The sequence below is a fragment of the Heptranchias perlo genome, chromosome 23 (assembly GCF_035084215.1).
Source record: "Heptranchias perlo isolate sHepPer1 chromosome 23, sHepPer1.hap1, whole genome shotgun sequence".
NCBI lineage: Eukaryota > Metazoa > Chordata > Chondrichthyes > Hexanchiformes > Hexanchidae > Heptranchias > Heptranchias perlo.
The window spans coordinates 21,304,889-21,329,631 of NC_090347.1; the positions used below are offsets into that span (position 1 = coordinate 21,304,889).

A 24,743-nucleotide genomic window follows, 5' to 3' on the forward strand; every position below is an offset into this window, starting at 1 on the left:
GTTCAGCAAAGCGATCACCCAATCTGCGTTTGGTCTCCCCAATGTAGAGGAGACTGCATTGTGAGCAGCGATTACAATATACTAAATTGAAAGAAGCACAAATAAATCGCTGTTTCACCTGGAAGGAGTGTTTGGGGCCCTGAGCAGACCTCTACCTTGTGAGAGCTCAACGCCAACTCTCCGACACCTCCTCCTACTTCCCCCTGGACCATGACCCCACTGCTGAACATCAAGCGATAGTTTCCCAGACCGTCACTGACCTCATCTCCTCTAGAGATCTTCCCCCCACCATGGCCTCCATCCTCATAGTCCCCCGCACAGCCCGCTTCCTCCTTTCCAAGATCCACAAATAGGACTGCCCTGGTAGACCCATCATTTCAGCCTGTTCTTGCCCCATGGAACTTATTTCTTCCTATCTCGACTCTTTTTTCTCCCCTTGTCCAGTCTCTTCTGACCTACATCACGACTCTTCCGACGCCCTCCGCCACTTTAACAGTTTCCAATTACCCGCCCCTAATGGTCTCCTTTTCACCATGGACGTCCAGTCCCTTTGCACCTCCACCACCCACCCCCCCAACCCCCAACCACCAGGACGGCCTGCGGGCCTTTTGCTTCTTCCTTTTCTTCCTTGAACGGAGGCCCAATCAGTCCCCATCCACCATCACCCTTCCCCCAGGCTGAACTTGTTCTTACGTTCTTTGACTCCACTCATTTCCTCCAAATAAAAGGTGTCACTATGGGAACCCACATGGGTCCTAGCTATGCGTGCCTTTTTGGGGGATATGTGGAACATTCTTTGTTCCAGTCCTACTCAGATGCCCTCCCTCACCTCTTTTTTTGGTACATTGATGACTGTATTGGTACCAATTCCTGCTCTCGCCCCGAACTGGAAAATTTCATCAACTTTGCTTCCAATTTCCACCCTTTCCTCGCCTTCACATGGTCCATCTCAGACTCTTCCCTTCCTCGACTTCTCTATCTCCATTGCTGGGGATAGGCTGTCAACCAATATCTACTATAAGCCCACCAACTCCCACAGCTACCTTGATTACACTTCCTCCCACCCCGCTTCCTGCTAAGACTCTATTCCCTTCATTCAGTTTCTCAATCTCTATCGCATCTGTTCCGATAATGCCACCTTCCACACCGGTGCTTCCGATACGTCTTCCATTTTCCTCAACCGAGTATTCCCATCCACTGTAGTTGACAGGGCCCTTGACCGTGTCCATCTCATTTGCGCACTTCTGCCCTCACCCCTTCCCCTCCCTCCCAGAACCATGATAACGTTCCCCTTGTCCTCACCTTCCACCCCACTAGCCTCCAACATATCATCCTCCACCATTTCCGCCACCTCCTGCGCAATGCCACCACCAAACACATCTTCCCCTCCCCTCCCCTTTCAGCATTCCGAAGGGACCGCTCCCTCCCCGACACCCTGGTCCATTTTTCCATCACCCCCAACACCTGCTCTCCTTCCCACGGCACCTTCCCATGCGAGCACAGAAGATGCAACATCTTTCACCTCCTCCCTTCCCACCGTCCAGGGCCCCAAACACTCCTTCCAGGTGAAACGACAATTTACTTGTACTTCTTTCAATTTAGTATACTGTATTCGCTGCTCACAATGCGGTCTCCTCCAGATTGGGCAGACCAAACACAGATTGGGTGACCGCTTTGCTGAACACCTCTGCTCAATCCGCAAGTGTGACCTGACCTGTTGGTCGCTTGCCATTTTAATTCCCCGTCCCAATCCCACTCTGACTTCTCTGTCCTCGGCCTCTTACACTGTTCCAATGAAGCTCAACGGACACTCGTGGAACAGCACCTCATCTTTCGATTAAGCACTTTACAACCTTCTGGACTCGACATTGATTTCAATAACCACTGCTCCCATTTTTCCAGACAGCAGGTGCTGGTAATAGTTCAGATGTTGCCATTTACAGCTCCTCTCGACCCATCTTTTGAAACGTTAACTCTGTTCCTTTCTCACAGGTGCTGACTGATTTGCTGAGTATTTCCAACATTTTCTGTTTTTATTGTTAAAAAATAAATGTTCTGCTTGGATCAGAATTTCAATAGACTACTTTCAAGTCATCTCTGATGGCTCAGCATTTTGGCTAGTGAATAACCATGCAGACCAGAAAAGTCCCAGGTGCGCCTGTGGTAAATTATCCAATCTCAGCTGGGTGTTGGTAAAGATGCTGCCATTAGCTTCTGTGTCTTTGGGTTAGGGAAGAGGAAAATCAGCCAGAGTTCCTTCTCCTGACTGCTATCCACAAACGCCTGCTGGAAGTGCACTTGTGTGGACTTTTGATAAAGACGGATCAGGCTTGGCTGTGATGCCCCTGTGGTAAAATAGCCTGCCAACACTCACCATCAAGGCTCACATAATGCTTACTTCAATGAGGCACCATAAGGCACCTGCCACTCATCAATCCGTACTCTTGGAAGAAGTGCATGCCCTTAGAAGAGGGGCGAATGTAAAAAAAGTGATAGCATTTGTCCTTTTAAATAACTTGCGTAAATGAGTCTAATTTTTGAAAAACACATTGAATATGAACCTGCAGAGATGCTAGTGTGCAGAGCATGACTCCAATATGATGAGCAAGAAAATTTGCAAACTAGAATATTTCATGTTTAATCAAGAATTTGAAATGGAAGTCCACTAGGATCAAATATGCTTATTTCCAGAACAAACCATGCTTTTAAAAAATATATATTCTCTGTCTTTAAGGCATTCATCTCAGTTATAAAATGTTCTGAAGAAATTAATTAATATAAAAGTTGACATACCGCGTCCTAGTTCACACCACATTTCCTGCCCTGTAAATCTAGAGCTTCCTGTATGTTTTTGCTGGGTGTGAAAGCAATAAATACTATTGGATGTTACTGTAGCAACTGTTTGAGTTTGATTTAGCTCTGGACACTGCTGTAGATACAAATCTCACTTGTATTTTTACTTTCATATGGAGACAGGTACACAAAATTATAGAGGTGCATTAAAAGTTCATTAATCTTGAGCAAGTTTTCTCCAAGCTCTTAATGCTCATTTCATCACCATTGTTTTGCTTCAAACTTGGTCTAAGGGACTTGCCAAGAATTATAAATAAGCTTCAGTATTAGTGTTTTAAGACTTCCTTGCCACTTAAATTTTAGTGCTTCAATTTTCCACCATGAAACAGAGGGTGCCTTTTAAAAAAAATTAAAAGGCTAGTCTGATCACAGGGCCTACAAAGAAACTGGTGCATTTATTAGTTACCTATCTTTACTTTAGTTCACATTTCATTCTCATCAGTGTTTGTATAATTTACCTTTTAATTCACAAGGCAGCTCCCCTCAATGCAGCTTTTACAAATAGGAGGAAGTCTGACAACAGATGTCTTTGCAAGTGCTGTCCTGTCAGTTACACTGGATTCATAGTGTATAATTGAAGGCTTAAATTTAATTTTCAAGGAAGTCTGAAATTGTCCCTTAAAACACACACTGTAATACTGAAGCTTACTTGTCTCATTCTTGGCATGTGCATTTGGCCAGGTTCTGGATGTCAATGTTCCCACATGTGAATGGAAAGTCCGCCACTCCACCTCGTAACCCTATATAAGAACTGAGAACTTAACATGGTCATGACAGAAATAATTTTTGATAGTGCAACCCTCTGGTTCTCATGGAATCTCCGCTGTGAAAAAACACCTCTAACTTTTTTTTGATATAACCTAATATATTGAATTTACTTTACAGCTTAAACAAACAAAACTCAAATGCTGCAATGATTATGTTTTATGCACTGATTATGCAGCTGTTTTCGATGCATAAGATACTTCAAATTTGTTTTTAATCTGTTGGAATACTGCATTGTAGGTTTTTTCAAGAATCTGTAAAGGAAAAAGGTATGCAATTTTTGATAGTGTCACCCTCCATTATTTTAATCCTTTTTGATAGATACCAGGCTGTCCCCTGGCTCGTCATTTTTTTCCCAGTGAATAGCTCAGCCATATAGACCAGGAAGGTCCTACGGTTCAACGAGCCCTTCATGCCCTGAAGCTAATTGTAAACCCTAACTGCCACAGCTAATTCAGCACAGATTAACATATGAACCTGGAATCTTTTGGTCTTTAAAATGGGCCATGGAAGGAGCTCTGTGTAACTTTAAATATCTCAGTGTACAGTCAAAAAAACACAGCCCAAACAACAAGGGAACAGTGCAACTGAGGTGCTATAATAAACACTGTTCCAAAACTTGTTATTCACTTATCTCATAGCTGCCAGAAGAGGATAGACTCAGATTAGCTATGGGGAAGTTGTCTCTATGCAGAGCAAACTTTAAGCAGAGTTTTCGTGGGAGTCCTATGTTTATCATAGAACTAAAAATTTTGACTCTATGGCCAAGTATGAAACTATTTTATGTTTAGGTCTGTGACACTATCTCACTTAAAGGAACAATGATAAAAGAGTAATTGCAGAGTGATGAATATTTTAAATAATCTATTAAATAAGGCAACAGCAGCACAAATGTTGGCATTATGCAACATACAATTAAGATGCCACAGTGGGAGAGTTAACATACTCGAGGGTTGAGCTTTGATGGCCTTTTCCCACCCATGACTTTTCTTTTGTTTATGCTTGCTTAGTTGATTTCAAATGCATTGGCCAAACATCTCTGAATATAGATGATAGGATTAGGTTTAGCTATGCTGTCCCTGCAGTTGAATAGTATAATGACTATCATATTTAAGGCTCACATGTTAATAATGGCCACTTAGGTGAGGGACTGAAAAGCGACTTACGCATGGAATTGCACCTCACTAAGGTCTAAACACCTGAAGGGCAGGAAGAGAGGAGAAATAACGCAGAAAGAAAAAATAAATGCAGATATAATAAAAACTGGGGAAGATAGCAGGGGGCAACTGGTGTTCATGGAACCATACCCAAGTAAAGAGTCAATGCCTTAAGGAAAAGGGAGTGGAAGAGGAAGAGAGAAAATTGGCAAGATTTTTTCCCCAAAAATTTAACAAACATAAAGAAGGAATTTTACTTTGTTTCACTTTTAGTATATGCACATAAGCCCAGATCTTCTGCTCAGCCATACCGCCAACAGAAGTGCAATATTCCTGCCTGTCGCAAGCACGTGCCTCAGACCAGAGTTGAATTTCCGAAGTCGGGAACAGTTGAATAATTTTAACTCCCTTGGGAGTTCACCTGGAGATGCAGGGAATGACTGCGACATGCCTCAGAGGCCTGTCACAAAGGAACGCTGCCAACAGCCTCTGTGGTGCCTTTAAAAGTTGATTTTTAAAAATGTAAACTTTTACAAAAGTTGCCTGGACCTCAGGCCCTTTAAAATTTAAATATTGTCCTCCACAGCAAACAGCAATGCCGGATGTAATCCGGTGCTCCATGTTGTTAAATGTGCAAATTAAAAAATTACATTAGATGACATTTTTGTCATTTGCATACTATTACAATGCACGTGCCCATATATCAATGGATGTATGGTGCATCACCTATCATTTTTGGCAAGATATCGCACAGATGGCCATGGACTCAGCAGAACGACTTCTCATCCCATTTCCTGTCTCCACCTGCCCGAGTTCCAATGAAAAGAAAGAAGGGCAGGACATCTAGGCCATGGAATTTACAAAGGATAAGAGTACAATATCCAGATAATTCCAGTCATGGGGAAGACTGTTTTAGCTCACTTATCAAGGAAATGTTTTCCACTGTCACCCATTGCGTATCCTCCACTTCTATTGAATATGCAATTGGCAGTGATGTGAACTATCTCTGTATTCCCAGGGTCATCCCTCAATTTCCTGCATTAATTGTCCTGCATTCCAAATTGCTCTAACACTGTCTCCATTGAAGCGACCTTACTACAAAATGCACCACTCTTGCACAAAAACAAAACAGTTTGTCCCAATTCAGGCTGGCCTCAATGGGACAATGCTCTGCGCAATGCTTTGGATGAAGTGTTTTCTATAGCAGCAGTGAAATAACTATTATTCTGGCAGGGTGCCCCTGAAATAGGGTTTTGAAAGTTGCAATGCTGGAGATGCACGGTAATTTGGCTCAACATAAAGCAAATACTTGCAGAAATGAGCAAGTAAACTTTCTAGATAATGAAAACTTTATTTAGAAAGGCCAGATAAATATGCAGATTTTTTTTTAAATCAGAAAATGCAAGTTTGGTTCTGAAGCCACACATAGGACAGGCGGTGAGGGACAGAGAAAATACATTTTCCCATGACTGACTCCAAAATTAACATAATCAAGTCAGTTATGTTGATGCCCTGCTCTGTGAAACATTTTCCACATTTAATTGTCACCCACCACATATTCATGAGGAACCACAACGCAATTAGCATTCTTAAAAACCTGACTTGAATTAAGTTTTTCAAGCAGGTACTCACATCGACGGCGATGGGACAATACCAAATAGTGCCAAGTGATAAGGATAGGCACACCTCATATTGGTCCATGTTGCTAGATCCCCAGCAGTACTGAATGCATGCAGTGGATTTTGGTTGTAGTTTGCAGTTGTATTTCTGTGCAAATTTATCACTTTAACAAAAATGTGATTTCAGATTTTACAAAGTAAAATTTTTGTCACAAGCAAATTTTTGCAGTGTGAGTTACTGTTTGTCATTTGGGTATATAAAAAAATAATATATCAAACAATGTGTACAAACCACTGTTCCATACAATAATCCATTGCAAGATCTCTTTTACTGTCAAAAATTATAACATGCAGAAATGTAATGTAAAAACATCTTTATTCTTTCACTTGTTGTGTTCCCATTAGACATTCCTGTGTTTCAGCAGAGAGAGGGATGACCAAGTTGAAAATAGACATTTTCTTTTTCAGGCACCAAGGGCGTGATTTTAACTTGGAAAAACGGGTGGGTTGGGGGTGGGGGGCAGTAACAATCGCAAAAAATCTAAAAACCGCCTCCAACCCGCTCATTTCCGGTTTTCACGGGGACGGGACAAGGGGCGGGTGACCAACCCACTCTCAGGAGGTGGGTCGGTCAGTAAAAGCTTTTAAGGAGGCTGAAGGCCTCCATTTTCAAAGCTTTTTTGAATGTAGTTCCTGGGGGCCAGTTCCCAGGCCTTCTCCTTCACACCACATGAGAGGAGGCGAGAAGGCCCAAAACTGCAGGTGCTTTTGTAGCACAGTTTATGGGCCTAGAGGCGTAGGAGTGCTTCCCCCTAGGTCCAACAAGCCTACCTGCAGCCACCTCCCACCCCACGATCTCCGACTCCCCCAACACGATCCCCAACCCCCCCCACCACCACCACGATCCCCCCCACCGCCACGATCCCCGACCACCCCCCCCACCACCACCACGATCCCCGACCCCCCACCGCCGCCACGATCCCCGACACCCCCCCACCGCCGCCACGATCCCCGACACCCCCCCCCGCCGCCACGATCCCCGACACCCCCCCACCGCCGCCACGATCCCCGACACCCCCCCACCGCCGCCACGATCCCCGACACACACCCCCCCGCCGCCACGATCCCCGACACCCCCCCGCCGCCACGATCCCCGACACCCCCCCGCCTCCACGATCCCCGACACCCCCCCGCCTCCACGATCCCCGACACCCCCCCGCCTCCACGATCCCCGACACCCCCCCGCCGCCACGATCCCCGACACCCCCCCGCCGCCACGATCCCCGACACCCCCCCCGCCGCCACGATCCCCGACACCCCCCCCGCCGCCACGATCCCCGACACCCCCCCGCCGCCACGATCCCCGACACCCCCCCGCCGCCACGATCCCCGACACCCCCCCGCCGCCACGATCCCCGACACCCCCCCGCCGCCACGATCCCCGACCCCACACGATCCCCGACACCCCCCCACTGCCGCCACGATCCCCGACACCCCCCCCCACCACCTCCACGATCCCCGACACCCCCCCGCCTCCACGATCCCCGACACCCCCCCGCCGCCACGATCCCCGACACCCCCCCACCGCCACGATCCCCGACACCCCCCCACCGCCACGATCCCCGACACCCCCCCACCGCCGCCACGATCCCCGACCCCACACGATCCCCGACACCCCCCCACTGCTGCCACGATCCCCGACACCCCCCCCCGCCGCCACGATCCCCGACACCCCTCCGCCGCCACGATCCCCGACACCCCCCCACCGCCACGATCCCCGACACCCCCCCACCGCCACGATCCCCGACACCCCCCCACCGCCACGATCCCCGACACTCCCCCCACCGCCACGATCCCCGACGACCAACAAGCCCCCCCAATAACTGACACCCCCCACCCCACCCACCACACACAATCTAACACTTCGCTGATCACTTAGCCTGTCAATCAGGCTGGCCTGTCAGCAGAAAATCCATACTTCCGGGTTTCCAGTCAGAAATTCCACCCCTATAGCCCCCGGGCTGAAATCATGCCCCAAGTGTCAGTTGTGGGCACTCCCAGATCAGGTGTGAAGACCCACCGAAGGATCCAATAACAGAGTCTTCAATTTCTTCCAGACAAAACTCCAAACATGGCCACACATATAGAACAGTGTACAATGTATTTAGTAATAACTGGTGACAAGTCAGCAACTGGAACTTCACTTTGCAGCCTTTTGCTCTCTCTTGCCCTGGGAATCTTGCAGATTTTGTCTTGTATACTCAACGTCCCTCCCTGTCCACCCCTCCTCTCCACGAGAAATGAATCCCAACTCCACCTTACCATAGCCCAGCCCCATAGGAATGATACACAAGTACAGGTTAGATGCAGGATAAAACTCTTTCTACTCAGCCCCAATCTCAAAAGACCATCCCTAGTTCACCAGCATGATATTTTTCCCACTTCTGACTGCGATTGACAATTAGTGCCAAATCAAGGGCCATTTTCTACCGTGAGCCCATGTCCACGAGGAACTAGATTGAGACTGCTGAAACTCATTTCAGATTTGTCACAGGAGAAAGAGACTGGACTGAATTTGATCCTAGATCGCAGAGTTGAAACGTGAGGGCATCACCAACTCCATCCCCAGTCTGGCCATGACATTTAGCTATGACCACATGACATCACAACAGAGAGAATAGCTGTGTACATGATGTCAGGATGCTGCAAGATAATGCCATGAGATTTCATTATCCAAGATAAAGCAGCCCGCTTGATTGGCACCCCATCCACCACCCTAAACATTCACTCCCTTCACCACTGGTGCACTGTGGCTGCAGTGTGTACCATCCACAGGATGCACTGCAGCAACTCGCCAAGGATTCTTCGACAGCACCTCCCAAACCCACGACCTCTACCACCTAGAAGGACAAGATCAGCAGGCACATGGGAACAACACCACCTGCACATTCCCCTCCAAGGCACACACCATCCCGACTTGGAAATATATCGCCGTTCCTTCATCGTCGCTGGGTCAAAATCCTGGAACTCCCTTCCTAACAGCACTGTGGGAGAACCGTCACCGTACGGACTGCAGCGGTTCAAGAAGGCGGCTCACCACCACCTTCTCAAGGGCAATTAAGGATGGGCAATAAATGCCGGCCTCACCAGCGACGCCCACATCCCATGAACGAATAAAAAAAAGTCAATGCCATAACATGCTGCTGCTGCCAGAACAGCATATTTACTGACACCATAAAGTCAGGAAGACCAAGTAAAAATGGGCGTTGTTTGGCCAGTAATCTTAAAAATTCTGGCAATTTATCTTGATGTTGTTGCAGCTGTGCAAGACCCATGTTCAGGATCTCGCAGCTGAAGACCACTATTCAAGCAGTCTTGTTAGTTTGGTTCAGCAGCAGTACCATTACCTCAGAGTCAGAAGGTTGTGGGTTCAAGCCCCACTGCCGGCCCACATAATCTAGGCTGACACTTCAGTGCAGTACTGAGGGAATGCTGAATTGCCACAAGTGCCACCTTTCAGATGAGACATTAAACCAAGATCCCTTCTGCCTGTTCAGGTGGATGTAAAAGATTCCATGGCACTATTCAAAGAAGAGCAGGGGAGTGCTTCCCGTGTCCTGCCCAACATTTATCCCCCAGCCAACACCATCAAATACATTAGCTGGTCATTTTCTCATTGCTGTTTGTGGAACCTTGATGTTCACAAATTGGTTGCTGCATTTGTCTACACTTCAAAAGTGATTAATTGCCAGTAAAGCACTTTGGGACGTCCTGAGGACGTGAAAGACATTATATAAATTTAAGTTTGTTCTTTTTTGATGAAATCGCATTCTGTCCTCTTTTATTACCTTCTTAAACTGATGTGTAAATTACTTGAAATTTTCAGTGTAGTTATTGGAGACACAATATTTGAACAGTGTTGTGCTACAAAATAGAAACAACAAAAATCTAAACAAATGGGTATTCTGTTGCAAATTTGGTCATTTTAAATAAAGACAAAAAAGGGCAATGAATCATAGGAACAGGAGTAGGCCTTTTAGCCCCTGGAGCCTGTTCCACCATTCAATAAATTGTGGCAGATCTGTGAACTAACTCCATATACTCGCCTTAACCAAAGGTATTAAGGGATATGTGGCTAACAAAAATCTACCATTCTCAGATTTAAAATTAACAATTGAGCTAGCATCAACTGCCATTTGCAGAAGAGCATACCATAATATTTCAGTAATATCATAGCTATTAGTGAAACATGGCTTAAAGAGGGGCAGGAATGGCAACTCAACGTTTCAGATGAGATGTAGAGGGGCATAAAAAAGGAGGGGGGGTGGCAATATTGGCTAAAGAAACAATCACACCTGTGAGGAGGGATGATATATTAGAAGGATCATAAAATGAGGCCATAATGGTTGAGCTAAAGAACAACAAAGGGGCAATCACACTACTGGGAGTGTACTGTAGACCCCCAAACTGTCAGGGAGATAGAAGAGCAAATATGTAGGCAAATTTCTGAGCAGTGCAAAAATAGGGTAGTAATAGTAGGGGATTTCAACTACCCTATATTAACTGGGATACAATCAGTGTAAAACGAAAAGAGGGCGCAGAATTCTTAAAATGCATTCAGGACAACTTTTTTAGCCAGTATATAGCAAGTCCAACAAGAGAGGGGGTAGTTCTGGACTTAGTTTTAGGGAATGAAGCTGGGCAGGTGGAAGGAGTATCAGTGGGATCATAATTCAGTTAGATTTAGCATAGTTATGATAAAGGACAAAGATAGAACAGGAGTAAAAGTTCTCAGTTGGGGAAAGGCAAATTTCACTAAGCTAAGAAGTGATTTAGCAAAAGTGGACTGGAAACAGCTATTTGAAGGTAAATCAGTGTTAGAGCAGTGGGAGGCATTCAAAGGGGAGATAGTGAGGGTTCAGAGCAAATATATTCCCACAAAGAAAAAGGGTGGAACTGCCAAATCTAGAGACCCCTGGATATCAAGGAGCATATAGGGTAGAATAAGGCAAAAAAAGGGAAGCTTATGTCAGATACCGAGAGCTCAATACTACAGAAAGCCTAGCAGAGTACAAAAAGTGCAGGGGTGAAATTAAAAAGGAAATTAGGAAAACAAAGAGAGGGCATGAAAGAATACTGGCAAGTAAAATCAAGGAAAACCCAAAGATGTTTTATAAAAACATAACTAAGGAAAGAATAGGGTCTAATTGAGACCAAAAAGGTAACCTATGCGTGGAGGCGGATGATGTGGGTATGGTTCTTAATGAATACTTTGCGTCTGTCTTCAAAAAAGAGGAGGACGATGCAGACATTGTAGTTAAGGAGGAGGAGTGTAAAATATTGGGTGGGATAAACGTAGTGAGGGAGGAAATATTAAGAGGATTAGCATCCTTGAAGTAGATAAATCGTCAGGTTCGGATGAAACGTATCCCAGGCTGTTAAAAGAAGCAAGGGAGGAAATAGCGGAGGCTCTGACCATCGGCAATTGCCTCAACGGCAATTGATACTAGCTCAATTACTAAATTTAAATCTGAGATAGATAGCTTTTTGGCAACCAAAAGTATTAAGGGATATGGGCCAAAGGCAGGCATATGGAGTTAGATCACAGATCAGCCATGATCTTATCAAATGGCGGAGCAGGCACGAGGGGCTGAATGGCCTACTCCTGTTCCTATGTTCCTCACCGGATACAGGTGTGGTGCCGGAGGATTGGAGGACTGCTAACATTGTACCATTGTTTAAAAGGGGAAAAAGGGTAATTGCAGGCCAGTCAGCCTAGCCTTGGTGGTGGGCAAATTATTGGAAACAATTCTGAGGGACAGTATTAATCATTATTTAGAAAGGCACGGATTAATCAAGGACAGTCAGCACAGATTTGTTAAGGGAAGGGCATGTCTGGCTAACTTGATTGAATTTTTTGAGGAGGTAACAAGGAGGGTTGATGAGGGTAGCGCGTTTGATGTAGTCTACATGGATTTTAGCAAGGTTTTTGACAAGGTCCGACATGGCAGAGTGGTCAGAGAAGCAAAAGCCCATGGAATCCAAGGGAATGTGGCAAGTTGGATCCAAAATTGGCTCAGTGGCAGGAAGCAGAGGGTAATGGTCGACAAGTGTTTTTGTGATTGGAAGGCTGTTTCCAGTGGGATTCTGCTGGGCTCAGTACCAGATCCCTTGCTTTTTATGGTATATATCAATGATTTAGACTTAAATGTAGGGGGCACGATTAAGAAGTTTGCAGATGATACTCACCGCCTGAAAGGGTGGTAGAGGCAGAAACCCTCATCGCATTTAAAAAGTACTTGGATGTGCACTTCAAGTGCCATAACCTACAAGGCTACGGACCAAGTGCTAGAAAGTGGGATTAGGCTCGATAGCTCTTTTTCGGCAGGCAAAGACACGATGGGCCTAATGGCCTCCTTCTGTGCTGTAAATTTCTAAGATTCTATGAAGAGAGTTCCAAACTTCTACCACCCTTTCCATGTAGAAGTGTTTCCTAACTTCACTCCTGAAAATCCTGGCTCTAATTTTTAGGCTATGTCCCCAAGTCCTACACTCCCCAGCCAGCGGAAATAGTTTCTCTCTATCTACCCTATCAGTTCTCCTTAATATCTTGAAAATTCCAGGGAATACAACCCTAGTTTGTGTAATCTTTCCTTGTAATTTAGCCCTTGAAGTCCAGGTATCATTCCAGTAAATCTACGCTGCACTCCCTCCAAGGCCAATATATCCTTTCTAAGATGTGGTGCCCAGAACTTAACACAGTATTGCAGGTGTGGTCTGAGCAGGGCTTTCTATAGCTGTAGCATAACTTCTCCCCCCCCCCCCACCCTTTGCATTCTAGTCCTCTAGATATAAAGGCCAGCATTCCATTAGTCTTTTTGATTATTTTCTGTACCTGTCCATGACATTTTAATGATCTATATACATGGACCCATAAGTCTCTTTGGACCTCCACTGTTTCAAGCTTTTCACCATTTAGAAAGTACTCTGATCTACCCTTTTTAGATCCAAAGTGGATGACCTCACACTTACCTACATTGAAATCCATTTGCCACAGTTTTGCCCATTCAATTAATATCTCTCTGTAATGTTATGCTTCCATCTACACTGCTTACAATGCTGCCTATCTCTGTGTCATTGGCAAACTTGGATATGTGGCTATCTATCCCGTCATCTAAGTCATTAATAAATACAGTGAATAGTTGAGGCCCCAACACAAATCCCTGTGGGACACCACTAGTCACATCCTGACAATTTGAGTACCTGTCCATTATCCCAACTCTGTTTCCTGCTGCTCAGCCAATTTCCTAACCAGGTCAATAATTTGCCCTCGATTCCATGAGCTTCAACTTTAGCTAACAGTCTCTTATGAGGGACTTTATCGAATGCCTTCTGGAAGTCCATTTAAACAACTTCCATAGACATTCCTCTGTCCACTACTTTAGTCACCTCTTCAAAAAATTCAATCAGGTTCATCAAGCATGACCTACCCTTTACAAATCCATGCTGGCTCTCTTTGATCAGCTGAAAATTTTCAAGGTGTTCAGTTACTCTATTCTTAATTACATAATCATAGACTCTAGTAATTCCCTGACAACAGGTGTTAGGCTAACTGATCTATAATTCCTTGGTTTCCCTCCCTCACCTTTCTTAAATAGCAGAGTGACATGTGCAATTTTCCAATCTAAAGGAACGGTTCCTTTGGAAGATTATAGTTAGGGCATTTTCAATGTTCGCACCTACTCCCTTACAACCCTGAGGTGGAAACTATCTGGTCCTGGAGATTTGTCACTCTTTTGCGCCATTATTTTCTTCATTACTGTTAATTTGCTTACATTAATTATGGTGAGTCCCTGTCCAATTCAAAATTGGTTTCCTTGGGGTGTCCAGCATGCTATCTTCTTCCTCTACTGTAAATACTGACACAAAGTAATTATTTAACATGTCTGCCATTTCCTTATTTTCATTTACAATATTACCATTATCAGTTTTTAAAGGGCCCACATTGCTCTTGACCAAGTATCTCGCCCAGTCACCAGGATCTGTGCTATTTATTGCATTTTTGCATGCTTTTTCTTTTAGTTTCATGTTGTCCTTTACCTCTTTTGTTGTCCATGGCTGTTTTTTTGACAAGTAGTGTTCTTACCCCTTAGGGGTATAAACTGGTTCTGTATCATGTTAAATTCTTTTTTGAACACCTCCTACTGATCTTCTGTCATTTTACCCATTAACAGATTTTCCCAGTTTACTGTGGACAGTTTCGGTCTCATCCCAAGTCAGCTTTACCTAAATTTAGAATCTTAGTTACAGGCTGTTACAGGTTGCTCCCTTTCAAACACAACGATGAACTCAATCACCGTTAGGCTGTTAACTAAATCTGGCTCATTACTCACTATTAAATCTAATATGGCCTGCCCCTTTGTTGGTTCTAGGACATAAAGCTGTCCTGAACACACTCAAGAAATTCGCTATTCTTCTGACATGAGCTCGTCTACTTATCCCAATCAATATGAAAGTTAAAATCCCCTATTAAAACCACACTGCCTTTGCTACTTGCTTGTCCAATCCATGCACTTATACATTCTGCCACTTCACAGCTGCTACCAGAGGGCCTATACACAATTTCCACTACAGTCTTAAATCCTTTTCTATTTCTTAATTCTATCCATAAAGTCTCCACTACCTGCTTACTTCTCATTACATCCTCTCTTATCATTGAAGTAATTTCATCCTTAAACACTAAGGCTACACCTCCCCCTCTACCAATTTCCCTATCCATCCTGTAGTCCTTATAACCTGGTATATTCAGTTCCCAGTCCTGACCGTCTTGCAGGCATGTCTGAGTAATGGCTGCCATGGCGTACCCTCGAAGTTCAGTAATCATCTTATTCGACTTCTTGATATGCACATTTGCTTGGCACCCAAAATTTTCAGTGACTGTTTAGCTTGTTTTCAGTTCTTCCACCCCTTCCACCTCCAAACTGAAGCTTTAAACAGTCAAAATTCATGCCTCATTACTATAACAGACTATGCCATGCATAATGAATTCACTGGATAGCATCAATAGATCACATCAATTGTGGTGCTCACCATGTCAAAGGGCAGAAACCAATGCTTGTCAGATTTTTAATGATCAACTAGAAAAAAGAATTTATATAATCATCTTATCACATCCTCAGGATACACATGTGAAAGTGCTTCACATTCAATGAGTTATTTTATGAAGTGCAGTAACTGTTCTAATGTAGGCCAGATGACTATTCTCCATTGTTGGTTTTAGGAGGTAAGTGGGTTATCTTTGAGGTCAAGATGACTCCAAGATGACAGACTTGGGGATGAAGTTCAGAACCAAGTCAACCCTCTGTGCAGTCAGCTGATACCTAAATCAGGCAGATCTGCAGTATTCTAGGCCACTACTGATGACTAATAATCCAATGTAGCTCACTAATGGAACCTGGAGCGATAAACCAGTTAGCAGGGACTTGGATTCTTCCCTCGATGCCAGATAACTCCGCAAGTCGATGCCTTAAGGATACAGCGCTCCTGACAAGCAGCAGGAAGCATACCATGGCTTGTGTCAGTGGGCTGCACAGTTTTAGCTGGTTAAAATTCAGCAGTATCTTTGCACATACTTGGAGGTTCAAAAGCCTGGTTCTGCTAACCTGCACCTAAGCTTTCTGGACTTAGGCGAGTGGAATGTGTTCCCAGCGAAGAGATTGTGCATCCATATTGGGCAAACAATAATTCCACCTATGGTTTCTCGATAGTTTGGTCTGGAGACTTGAACATGGCGATGGTTTTTAGTGTGTCAGCAGACTAAAAACAAACACAAACTCTGATTTATGTTAAAAATACACAGGTATTAGTTTGCAGTAGTTGAGATATTTCATGTAGCTCAGCTTCATTCATATATTTTAATAGTCAGAGCATCAGCAAAATGTTAAAACAGTAAAAGATTGAACCCTCCCTGCTATTCAATGAAATGGAATAAATCGATTACAATAGCTAACCCTGCCACAATATTGAGGACGATTTTTCAAGCTAGTGATTGTTGAAGTTGCTCAGATATTAAATTTTTCTAGGAACAATGTAGATGTCTAAGTCTAAGAAGGCTTAATTGTAAATGCTGCTTGTCACACCTGTTTTTGTAAAGCAAGTTGTCCCTCCACTTCTTGGATTTTGCGCTCGAGCTCATGTTTCAGTTTCTTATACTCCTCATGCTGCCCATCAATCTTAGAGTCTTTTGAACTGTATATTAAAACAGAAAAAGCAGCAGTTAAGAAGTACAAATTATTTTGTAATGTCTTTTTTTTAATATTAGAACCTGTTCCTCATGATAAAAAAAACAAGGGTCGAGTCCTAAAAACTAATGTGAAACACACTTAAAAATAAATCGTTTTAAAGTTGGTTACTAGTATAATGCACATTGTGTTAAATAACTTTGAATTTTGACAATAAAAGGTTAAAAAAGGAGAGACACTGCAAACTGTGAACTCTGATCCAGCTTCCAAAATTAAAAGTGCTGAAATGCCAATTGTATTTTATTTCTGATGCAGTATTTAATTTTTATTGCCATAAACAATTAAAATAATTTAAAGGCATTCCAATGGCTCAGTGAGTTTATCCAGCCAGTAGCTGAGCCACAATGAAGATCCCAGGTTCAAGCCACAATCTGTGCCGAGTTATCTGGTTTCAGCTGAGGCACTAGTAGGTTCTCATGTTCCCAAGTTAGGGAGGGAGAGAACCCATTTACACTTGGCAACCCTTAATACAAATGCAATCGTGTAGACCTCTGATGAGGACAAGTGTGGCTCTTCTGTGGTGCCCCACACTGTTGAACAGCCTATAAAGTCTTGAATACAGTCATTTGGTACGCATGGGAGAACCACAAGTGCCCATGGAACCCATCCACAGGAAATACCTTCACTAAAGGAAAGCAGGGAAGAAAATTGTTGAGAAAAATAAAATTAAAAATACATTTCTAAAATAGCACAAGAAATCTAATATTTTCCTTAGTTAAACTTTGCCACTTAACTAAACCTAGCATTCATTACAAAGTCCACCACAGTCAAGCTAGGAAAAAATTCCTCAAAATGTAGATCCTATTGCAAGGAGAAACACAATAACTGGGTATTATTGTTGCTTTCTGTAATCACATAACTGCAGTTCTCTATTCACACCTCCTTGTAGAATTGCTTAAAAGTTGCATTAGTGACTTTAAATTTCTCTTCATGGAGCTTCCCTTAGATCAGGGAAAGATCCATACAGACTAGGAATATATTAAGCTATGCTGTTGACCTATACAGAGCTCAGCAAAAATGGCGGCCAGTTGCATCTATTCACGCTTGACTTGATCGGCCCGTGGAAGTCTGCCATGTGAGCTGGCAACACTATAATAAAGCGACAAAGTCTGTGTGGCATTGCAGCTTCAAATAGAAGGGCACAAAGATAACTTAAGGGGCATAGTGGCTCTGCCATTTCAAATGGGACTATGTGGTGAACCACAACATTTTAATTTCAAAGGCAAGCCGACAGGTAATCAGGACAGATTTGTTTAGGGAGGAACCTCAAGAACACAAAATGGGTTTCACCAATATTACAATTACCGATAAACCATAACACTTCTAACACCATAACGGCATTATCCACAAAACCAGAAACCCTTCCTGCTTAAGATGTCCCCCGCCCTGACTGTACCTGTGGATTTTCTCTATTTCCAGCTGATGTGCCTTTAGTTGCTGCTGGTACTGGAACTGCAGTTCTTCCCGTGTCTTTGTCTCCTTAGCAACAACTTCTTGCATCTTGTCAATCTGAATTTGCAGATCACTGATCTCTGCCTGTTTACAGCTTTCCGTCATCTTTAGTTGAACAAACATGGCATCATACCGTTCCAAATCTCGGTCTCGCTCCTCCAGTACTTTTAGGTTGAACATAAAGTCCTCTTTCAATATGTTAAATTTTTCTCGTTGTTCTTTGAGTTCTGTTTTTGAATCTCGAAGTGAAGTATCTAGTGATTGGATGTGTCGTATCTGCAAGTCCTTCCATTCCTGCTCCTTCTGAGCAAGGAGTTCACCAAAATGATCATCTTCTTGAAGCATTCTGGGAAGTTGCACCTTACAAATAAAACACAACAGGTTACTCAAATATGCAGTAACGCTGAACATTGAATGTTCCTTGCAGTTCCCGAAATAGGCAAATGTCATCCACTATCTTCAAACCAGTTAGTTGTACTGTCCAAAATGTTAAACTGTCTTTTTCTCTGTAGATGCTGATTGACCTGCTGTATGTTTTCAGCTTTTTCAGGAGCTGATAAGTAACTGGTTGGGAATGGGATTGGATAATTACTGGATGAGATGTTCAAATGATTAAATACTCCATTGGACATAATGCCTTCAGTGCTGCTTGAGGCACAGGAAGGAGCTACTGTTCATAGGTGGGTGTAGTCCAGAATTGGATAGTGGAGATATAGGGACAGATTAAAAAAATACATCTGCACCTCCCGGATCAACATTCAGATAGGTATATTTAAAAGAACTTACCTTTTTGGTGGCGAACAACTTACATTTATATAGCGCCTTTAACATAGTAAAATATTCCAAGGCGCTTCACAGGAACGATATTAAACAAAGTTTGACACCAAGCCACATCAGGAGATATTAGGACAGGTGGTCACAGATGTAGGTTTTAAGGAGTGTTGTGAAGCAGGATACCGAGGTAGAGAGGTTTAGGGAGAGAATTCCAGAGCGTAAAATAAACATGAGGCTGATAGTGGACATGGTTTAATGCATATGTTTAAACACAGTGCTTATTGTATACACTTTGTTTTTCTTAAAGTTGAATTTTCTGCATTTGGACCCTGCACCATGGCCAAAGTAAATAGGGGAAGAAAATAAAACCAGTGCAGTGGTGCCAGCCATGTTTCCCCTGCCTATTTTCTCAAAACAGTTTTCAATGTAAATGGTATTGATACTATTCATGACATTGGTTTGAGCGACCTCCAAAAGGAACGTTAAGTATGCGACAGTCAGGTTTTCCAGTCCATTCAGGGCACCCTTTAAAGCATATTTCTTTAAGCACTTTTGTGTTACAAGAGTACAGCTGATAGCATACGTGCAGTTATCCCACTGGCAGCAGCGCTTCTAAATATAAACGATCCATATTATTACAGAGACTGAGATTTTCTAGTGTGAGGGTTTTGCGAACTGCTGCTGGGTCTCCTTTTGAAAGTTCACAGCCAAATTCCCCTATTCATGTTAATGGGAATCTTGGTGTATACCAGTTTTCAACAAGTATTTGGAGTGGTGGTAGCAGGTTAAACAGGGAACAGTAGCGCACAGAAATTGAAGATTTCCATTTGAGCACTGGTCCTCCAGAGCAAAAATAAAAGTGCTTTTTATCACCGACCTTCGGAGTCTTGTGCCATCATGTTCTGAATAAAGTGAATGACAATCAACAGACTCCAAATAGATCAAATTAGTATTTCAATAGCTGTGCAAAGAAAGCAAATTTCATTATTTTTTTGTAGGATTATAAGGCATTTTTACTGCCTGCTACTTACCACAGAAGGGATGTGGACAAGCACTGTACAATACCAAAATAATTAATGTACTGATCCAAATAAATTAAAATGTACAACTTTCTAAAATTTTTTTCAACCAGAACACTGGTCAGTTGCTCAGCCAGAGCTAAAAATCTGCAGCACATTTCAGTGTGTATTTTGTCATCCTCAACAGTATCTGAATGGCTGAAACAGATGTCTGTATAGTTCTACGGCAGGCCATTAGCTGGCTAGCTACACAATTAAATAATTAGTAAATTAATTAACCATCACAACACTAGTGAGAGGTTTGATGACACAGGGACATACACCATATGCTACACATGATGAGAATCCAATAGCTTATTTAGCTTCTAGTAATAAGACTACATAACAGTCTCATCATTTGAAACAAGAATAACTCTGGTGGAATGTGGACTACAAACAGCAGTTTCAACACTACTCAGCAGTTTCATACACCTTCTTTGAGGTGAAATGAAGTGTGCTGGCTGTGTATTCTTAACAATTTCCACAGAATAAATGCAGAACCAACTTTGCCAGTGATGGGATGGTATACCATTTTTTCACGATGACGAGAAAAACCCACATGAAGATTTTTCAGTGAAATATCAGCACCAACGATGTTATCAATATGAAATCTGAAACAGGAGTCATCTTTGCACCCTTCTATACTCAACTATAATAAAACTGATAAAGAACTACTGAGCATCAGACACAGGTTTTAGTGTGAGACACAAGTCTGACACACAATGGCAGGATCTGTTTGCATTTCCATCATCCAATTAGATACTCTATTTATTTATTCAAGGGAAATTGTCAAAACTGGCACCATAGGGCAAAAAGAAAAAAATACACTTTGTTCTCTTTTCTGGATGCTAAAATATCTTTTGTGTCCTCACAAGCTTGAAACATACAGTACAATTTGGAATCTGCAATGTAACCCTAAAAGAGAGTGTGTCAGACAAAGAAACAATGCAATTCGTTGGTCATTGTTAGTGCTAGGTTTAAAGTTTTTCCAAAATGTTTTAGCTAGTGCAAGCAGATGATTACTTTGATGTTTTTATTGTTAATGGTTTGAGTTTGAATGATTCCTCTCATAATTCATTTATGCTGCAGTCACATTATCATTATGAAGCAGTCACTGAACACTGGAGAAGTACCAGCAGACTGAAAACAGGTTAATATAGTGCCCATCTGCAAATGAGTGACAAAACAGACAGAGGCAACTACAGACCTATTAGTCTTACTTCAATATGTATTAAAATAAAGGAATCGATCATCAGGAATAAACTGGAGTACTATCTGTACAACAACAACCATGTAGTAAACGGCAGTCAACGTGGCTTTAAATAGGAAATATCCTGCCTAATCAACCTCCTTAATTTATTTCAGGAAGTGACAACTCAAGTAGACAGTGGTAAATCCTACAATGTTATGTACTTAAGATTTCCAAAAAGCATTTGATAAAGTTCCACATGAAAGTCTTTTTAGTTAGGATCAATATGCAGGGAATCATGGTAAAACTTGGGAACGGATAAGAAATTGACCGAAGAGTAGAAAACAACAAGCATTGTTAGAGGAGTCATGTTGGGATGAGGAGTACTGTGCCAAAGTTGATTGTTGGGATCACTTATTATTTCTAATTTATATCAATGACTTGGATTCAGAATCTCAAAACAAATTGGTCAAATTTGCAGATAATACCAAACTAGGAAGGGTAGTGGAATCAAAGGAGGTAGCCTTGGCTCAGTGGTAGCACTCATGCCTGAGTCAGAAGCTTATGTGCTCAAGTGCCACTCCAGAGACTTGAGCACATAACCTAGGCTGACACTTCAGCACAGTACTTACAGTGTTGCACTGTTGGAGGTGCCACCTTTTGGATGAGACGTTAAACCATGGGCAGCCCTCTCAGGTAGACACAAGAAATCCTGTGGCACTATTCGAAGAAGAGCAAGGGAGTTCTCCCACGTGTCCTGATCAATATTTATCCCTTAAACCAACCTTACTAAAACAGATTATCTGGTTAATGTCTGCAGGACCTTGCTGTGCACAGTTGCCTGCCACGTTTCTCTACATTGTAATGGTGACTACACTTCAAAAGTACTTCATTGTTGTAAAGCACTTTGGGACATCCTGAGGTTGTGAAAGGTGTTATATAAATGTAAGTTCTTTCTTTAATATTACAGAATGAGTTAAATAAAATGTGGACAAAGCAATGGCAGATGATATTTTATGCAAACAAATGTAAAGTACTGCACACATGAAGGAAAAATAACAAATGCACTTCATGAATGGTGTTGAAATAGCTAAGGAAACCTAGAAGTCTTACTAAGCTTTTAATGTCCAGCCAGTTCAGAGCAACAATCAATAAAGCCAACAAAATGTTGAACTACATAGCCAAAACAGTAGATGATAGGTCAGAGGAAGTTGTGATCAAACTGTGCAGTGCTCTGGTCAGACCACATCTTGAATACTATGTCCAGTTCTGGTTGCTAAGAGACAAGAGGGACATTCAAGCACAGGAGGCAGAAGAGCCACAAGGCTGATCACTAGGGGTCTGAGTTATAAGGAAATTCTGGAGAGATTTGGGATTTTCAGTCTGGAAAACAGGTGTTTAAGAGGTGACCTGATAAAGGTAAGTTATGGGAATGAAAAAGGTAAATCCAGTATAATACTTCAAATTAAACTGTGAGCATAGGACAAGTGGACACAGGTTGAGATTGGTAAAAGGACAGATATCAGAAAGTTGTTCTTCACATGAGAAGTGCTTAATACTTGGAATGCACTTCCAGATAGAATGGTGGAGTGAAAACTCAGGAATCATTTAACAAGCAATTAGATGCAGCAATGGGGAGTGTTACAAGTTTAGGGTCTGAGATTTGTCTCTCACATACAATGGTGTTGGTCACTCCCAGAAGTGAGCATATTACATTTACCAATATCTAACTTTTTCTCTCGTACGATAGTGTAGCCCAGGAATGTAGCAAAAGGACCCCTTTTGATCAGAATTGGATATGTTTCTTTCACACGTGTGCTTTTCCAATCTTTTCAAAAGCAGACACAAACACTTAGTGAGACGAGGCCAGATGCTGTTAACCTGCTTTATTTCATGATGTGGAGAAGCCGGTGATGGACTGGGGTTGACAATTGTAAACAATTTTACAACACCAAGTTATAGTCCAACAAATTTATTTTGAATTCAAAATAAATTTGTTGGACTATAACTTGGTGTTGTAAAATTGTTTACAATTGCTTTATTTCAGACAGCAAGTGAACATACACAGTATCAGTTCAAGGAAATTCCATTTACTTGGCTTAATCTCTCTCACTGCTAAAAACAAGGAAAAGAAAGTAAACCACATGCCCTATCCCTTTTGTGGGCGGTCTTACTGTTTCTGGCATTACCTATCTTTCAGGATACTTCTAACTGTAAAAACTGACCTGCGTTTTTTTAAGCTCCTAACTCCAGACCCAAGGCTGTGCCACAGTCTGTTGTTCAAACCTTCAGTGTCCACTGTGACCTTTTGTCCCTTTGTCTCTCCAGCCAGGGGGAGGACTGAGAAACTGACTTCCTCTCTTATAGTGATTCACCAGTGGTCTGTAAATAAAACCAGCTACCTCTTCTTCCCGCCTTGGGGGACAAAGTTTTAAAGAGAACATCTCTTGCTATTCTCAAGATAAACAGGGGCCATCCTAGCAAATGGCCCTGGGATGAGACAATTGATTCTTATTTTATCAGTTGTGAGTTCCATAAACTGACCCATCTAGCTTCAACACACATATTCCATTCCTGCAGCCTGTGGCCCTTTCTTTTTAAACCTGTGCAGATTCACTTTGTTTTAAAGCACAATCCTTAAAAGCAAAAAGCACAACCCTTACAAACAACACAATCCTAAAATTCCAAACTAGACAGGGGTACTGTAGTGTCTTTCTGGATGGATGAATTAAGAGGAGCTGAATGACCTTCCTCATTCTTTAGTATCTTGTTAACTTTTCCTGTGCGTTGATGGAACTACCCATTTTTCACCCAGAGAGAGAAAACCATGGGGGTAATGGCCAATCTGTCTTTCCATACCATGACCCAACTCATGCTGTTACTAAGTGGAGCAAAAAAAAGGAAAACATATTAGGGAGGAAGATATTCAAGAATACCTAGTAAGGAGAAAATAAATTCAACCATACATGGGTTTATGAAAGACATGTTGTGCACAATAAATTTATTAAAACTCTTTCAAGGTTGTGGAATAGTGTTAGGTGATTGATACTATGGCCTTAACACATTTACATTAAATTTCTTTGTCTCCTTTTTTAACAACAACCTGCACTTATATAGCACCTTTAACATAGTAAAACTCACAAGGCGTTTCACAGAAGCGATTGTCACACAAAATTTGACACCAAGCCGCATAAGGAGATATTAGGACAGGTGACCAAAAGCTTGGTCAAAGAGGTAGGTTTTAAGGAACGTCTTAAAGAAGGAGAGAGAGGTAGAGAGGCTTAGGGAGGGAATTTCAGAGCTTAGGGCCTAGGCAGCTGAATGCACAGCCAACAATGTGAAGTGATTAAAATCGAGAATGTGCAAGAGGCAAGAATTGGAGGAGCGCAGAAATCTCAGGGTGGGGGGGGTGGTGTGGTGTAGGGCTGGAGGAGGTTACAGAGTTGGGAGGGGTGAGGCCATGGAGGGATTTGAAAACAAGGATGAGAATTTTAAAATCGAGGCGTTCCCCGACCGGGAGCCAACCTAGTTCAGTGTGCACAGGGGTGATGGGTGAACGGGACTTGGTGTGAGTT

At 42.7% G+C, this 24,743-nt stretch overlaps 1 protein-coding gene across 2 annotated transcripts in view; it reads right to left on the reverse strand.

Moving 5' to 3' along the window:
• The window catches only part of ccdc57 (coiled-coil domain containing 57), a 141,249-nt gene that overhangs the window by 110,506 nt on the left and 6,000 nt on the right, over positions 1–24,743 (reverse strand). For both annotated transcript variants that reach the window (XM_068004164.1, XM_068004163.1), the window contains exons 2-3: positions 18,092–18,507; positions 16,534–16,642 (exon numbers count right to left, since the gene is read on the reverse strand). In XM_068004164.1, coding sequence (XP_067860265.1) covers positions 16,534–16,642; positions 18,092–18,492 — 510 coding nt within the window. In that variant the 5' untranslated portion in view covers positions 18,493–18,507. The remainder of the gene's footprint in view (positions 1–16,533; positions 16,643–18,091; positions 18,508–24,743) is intronic.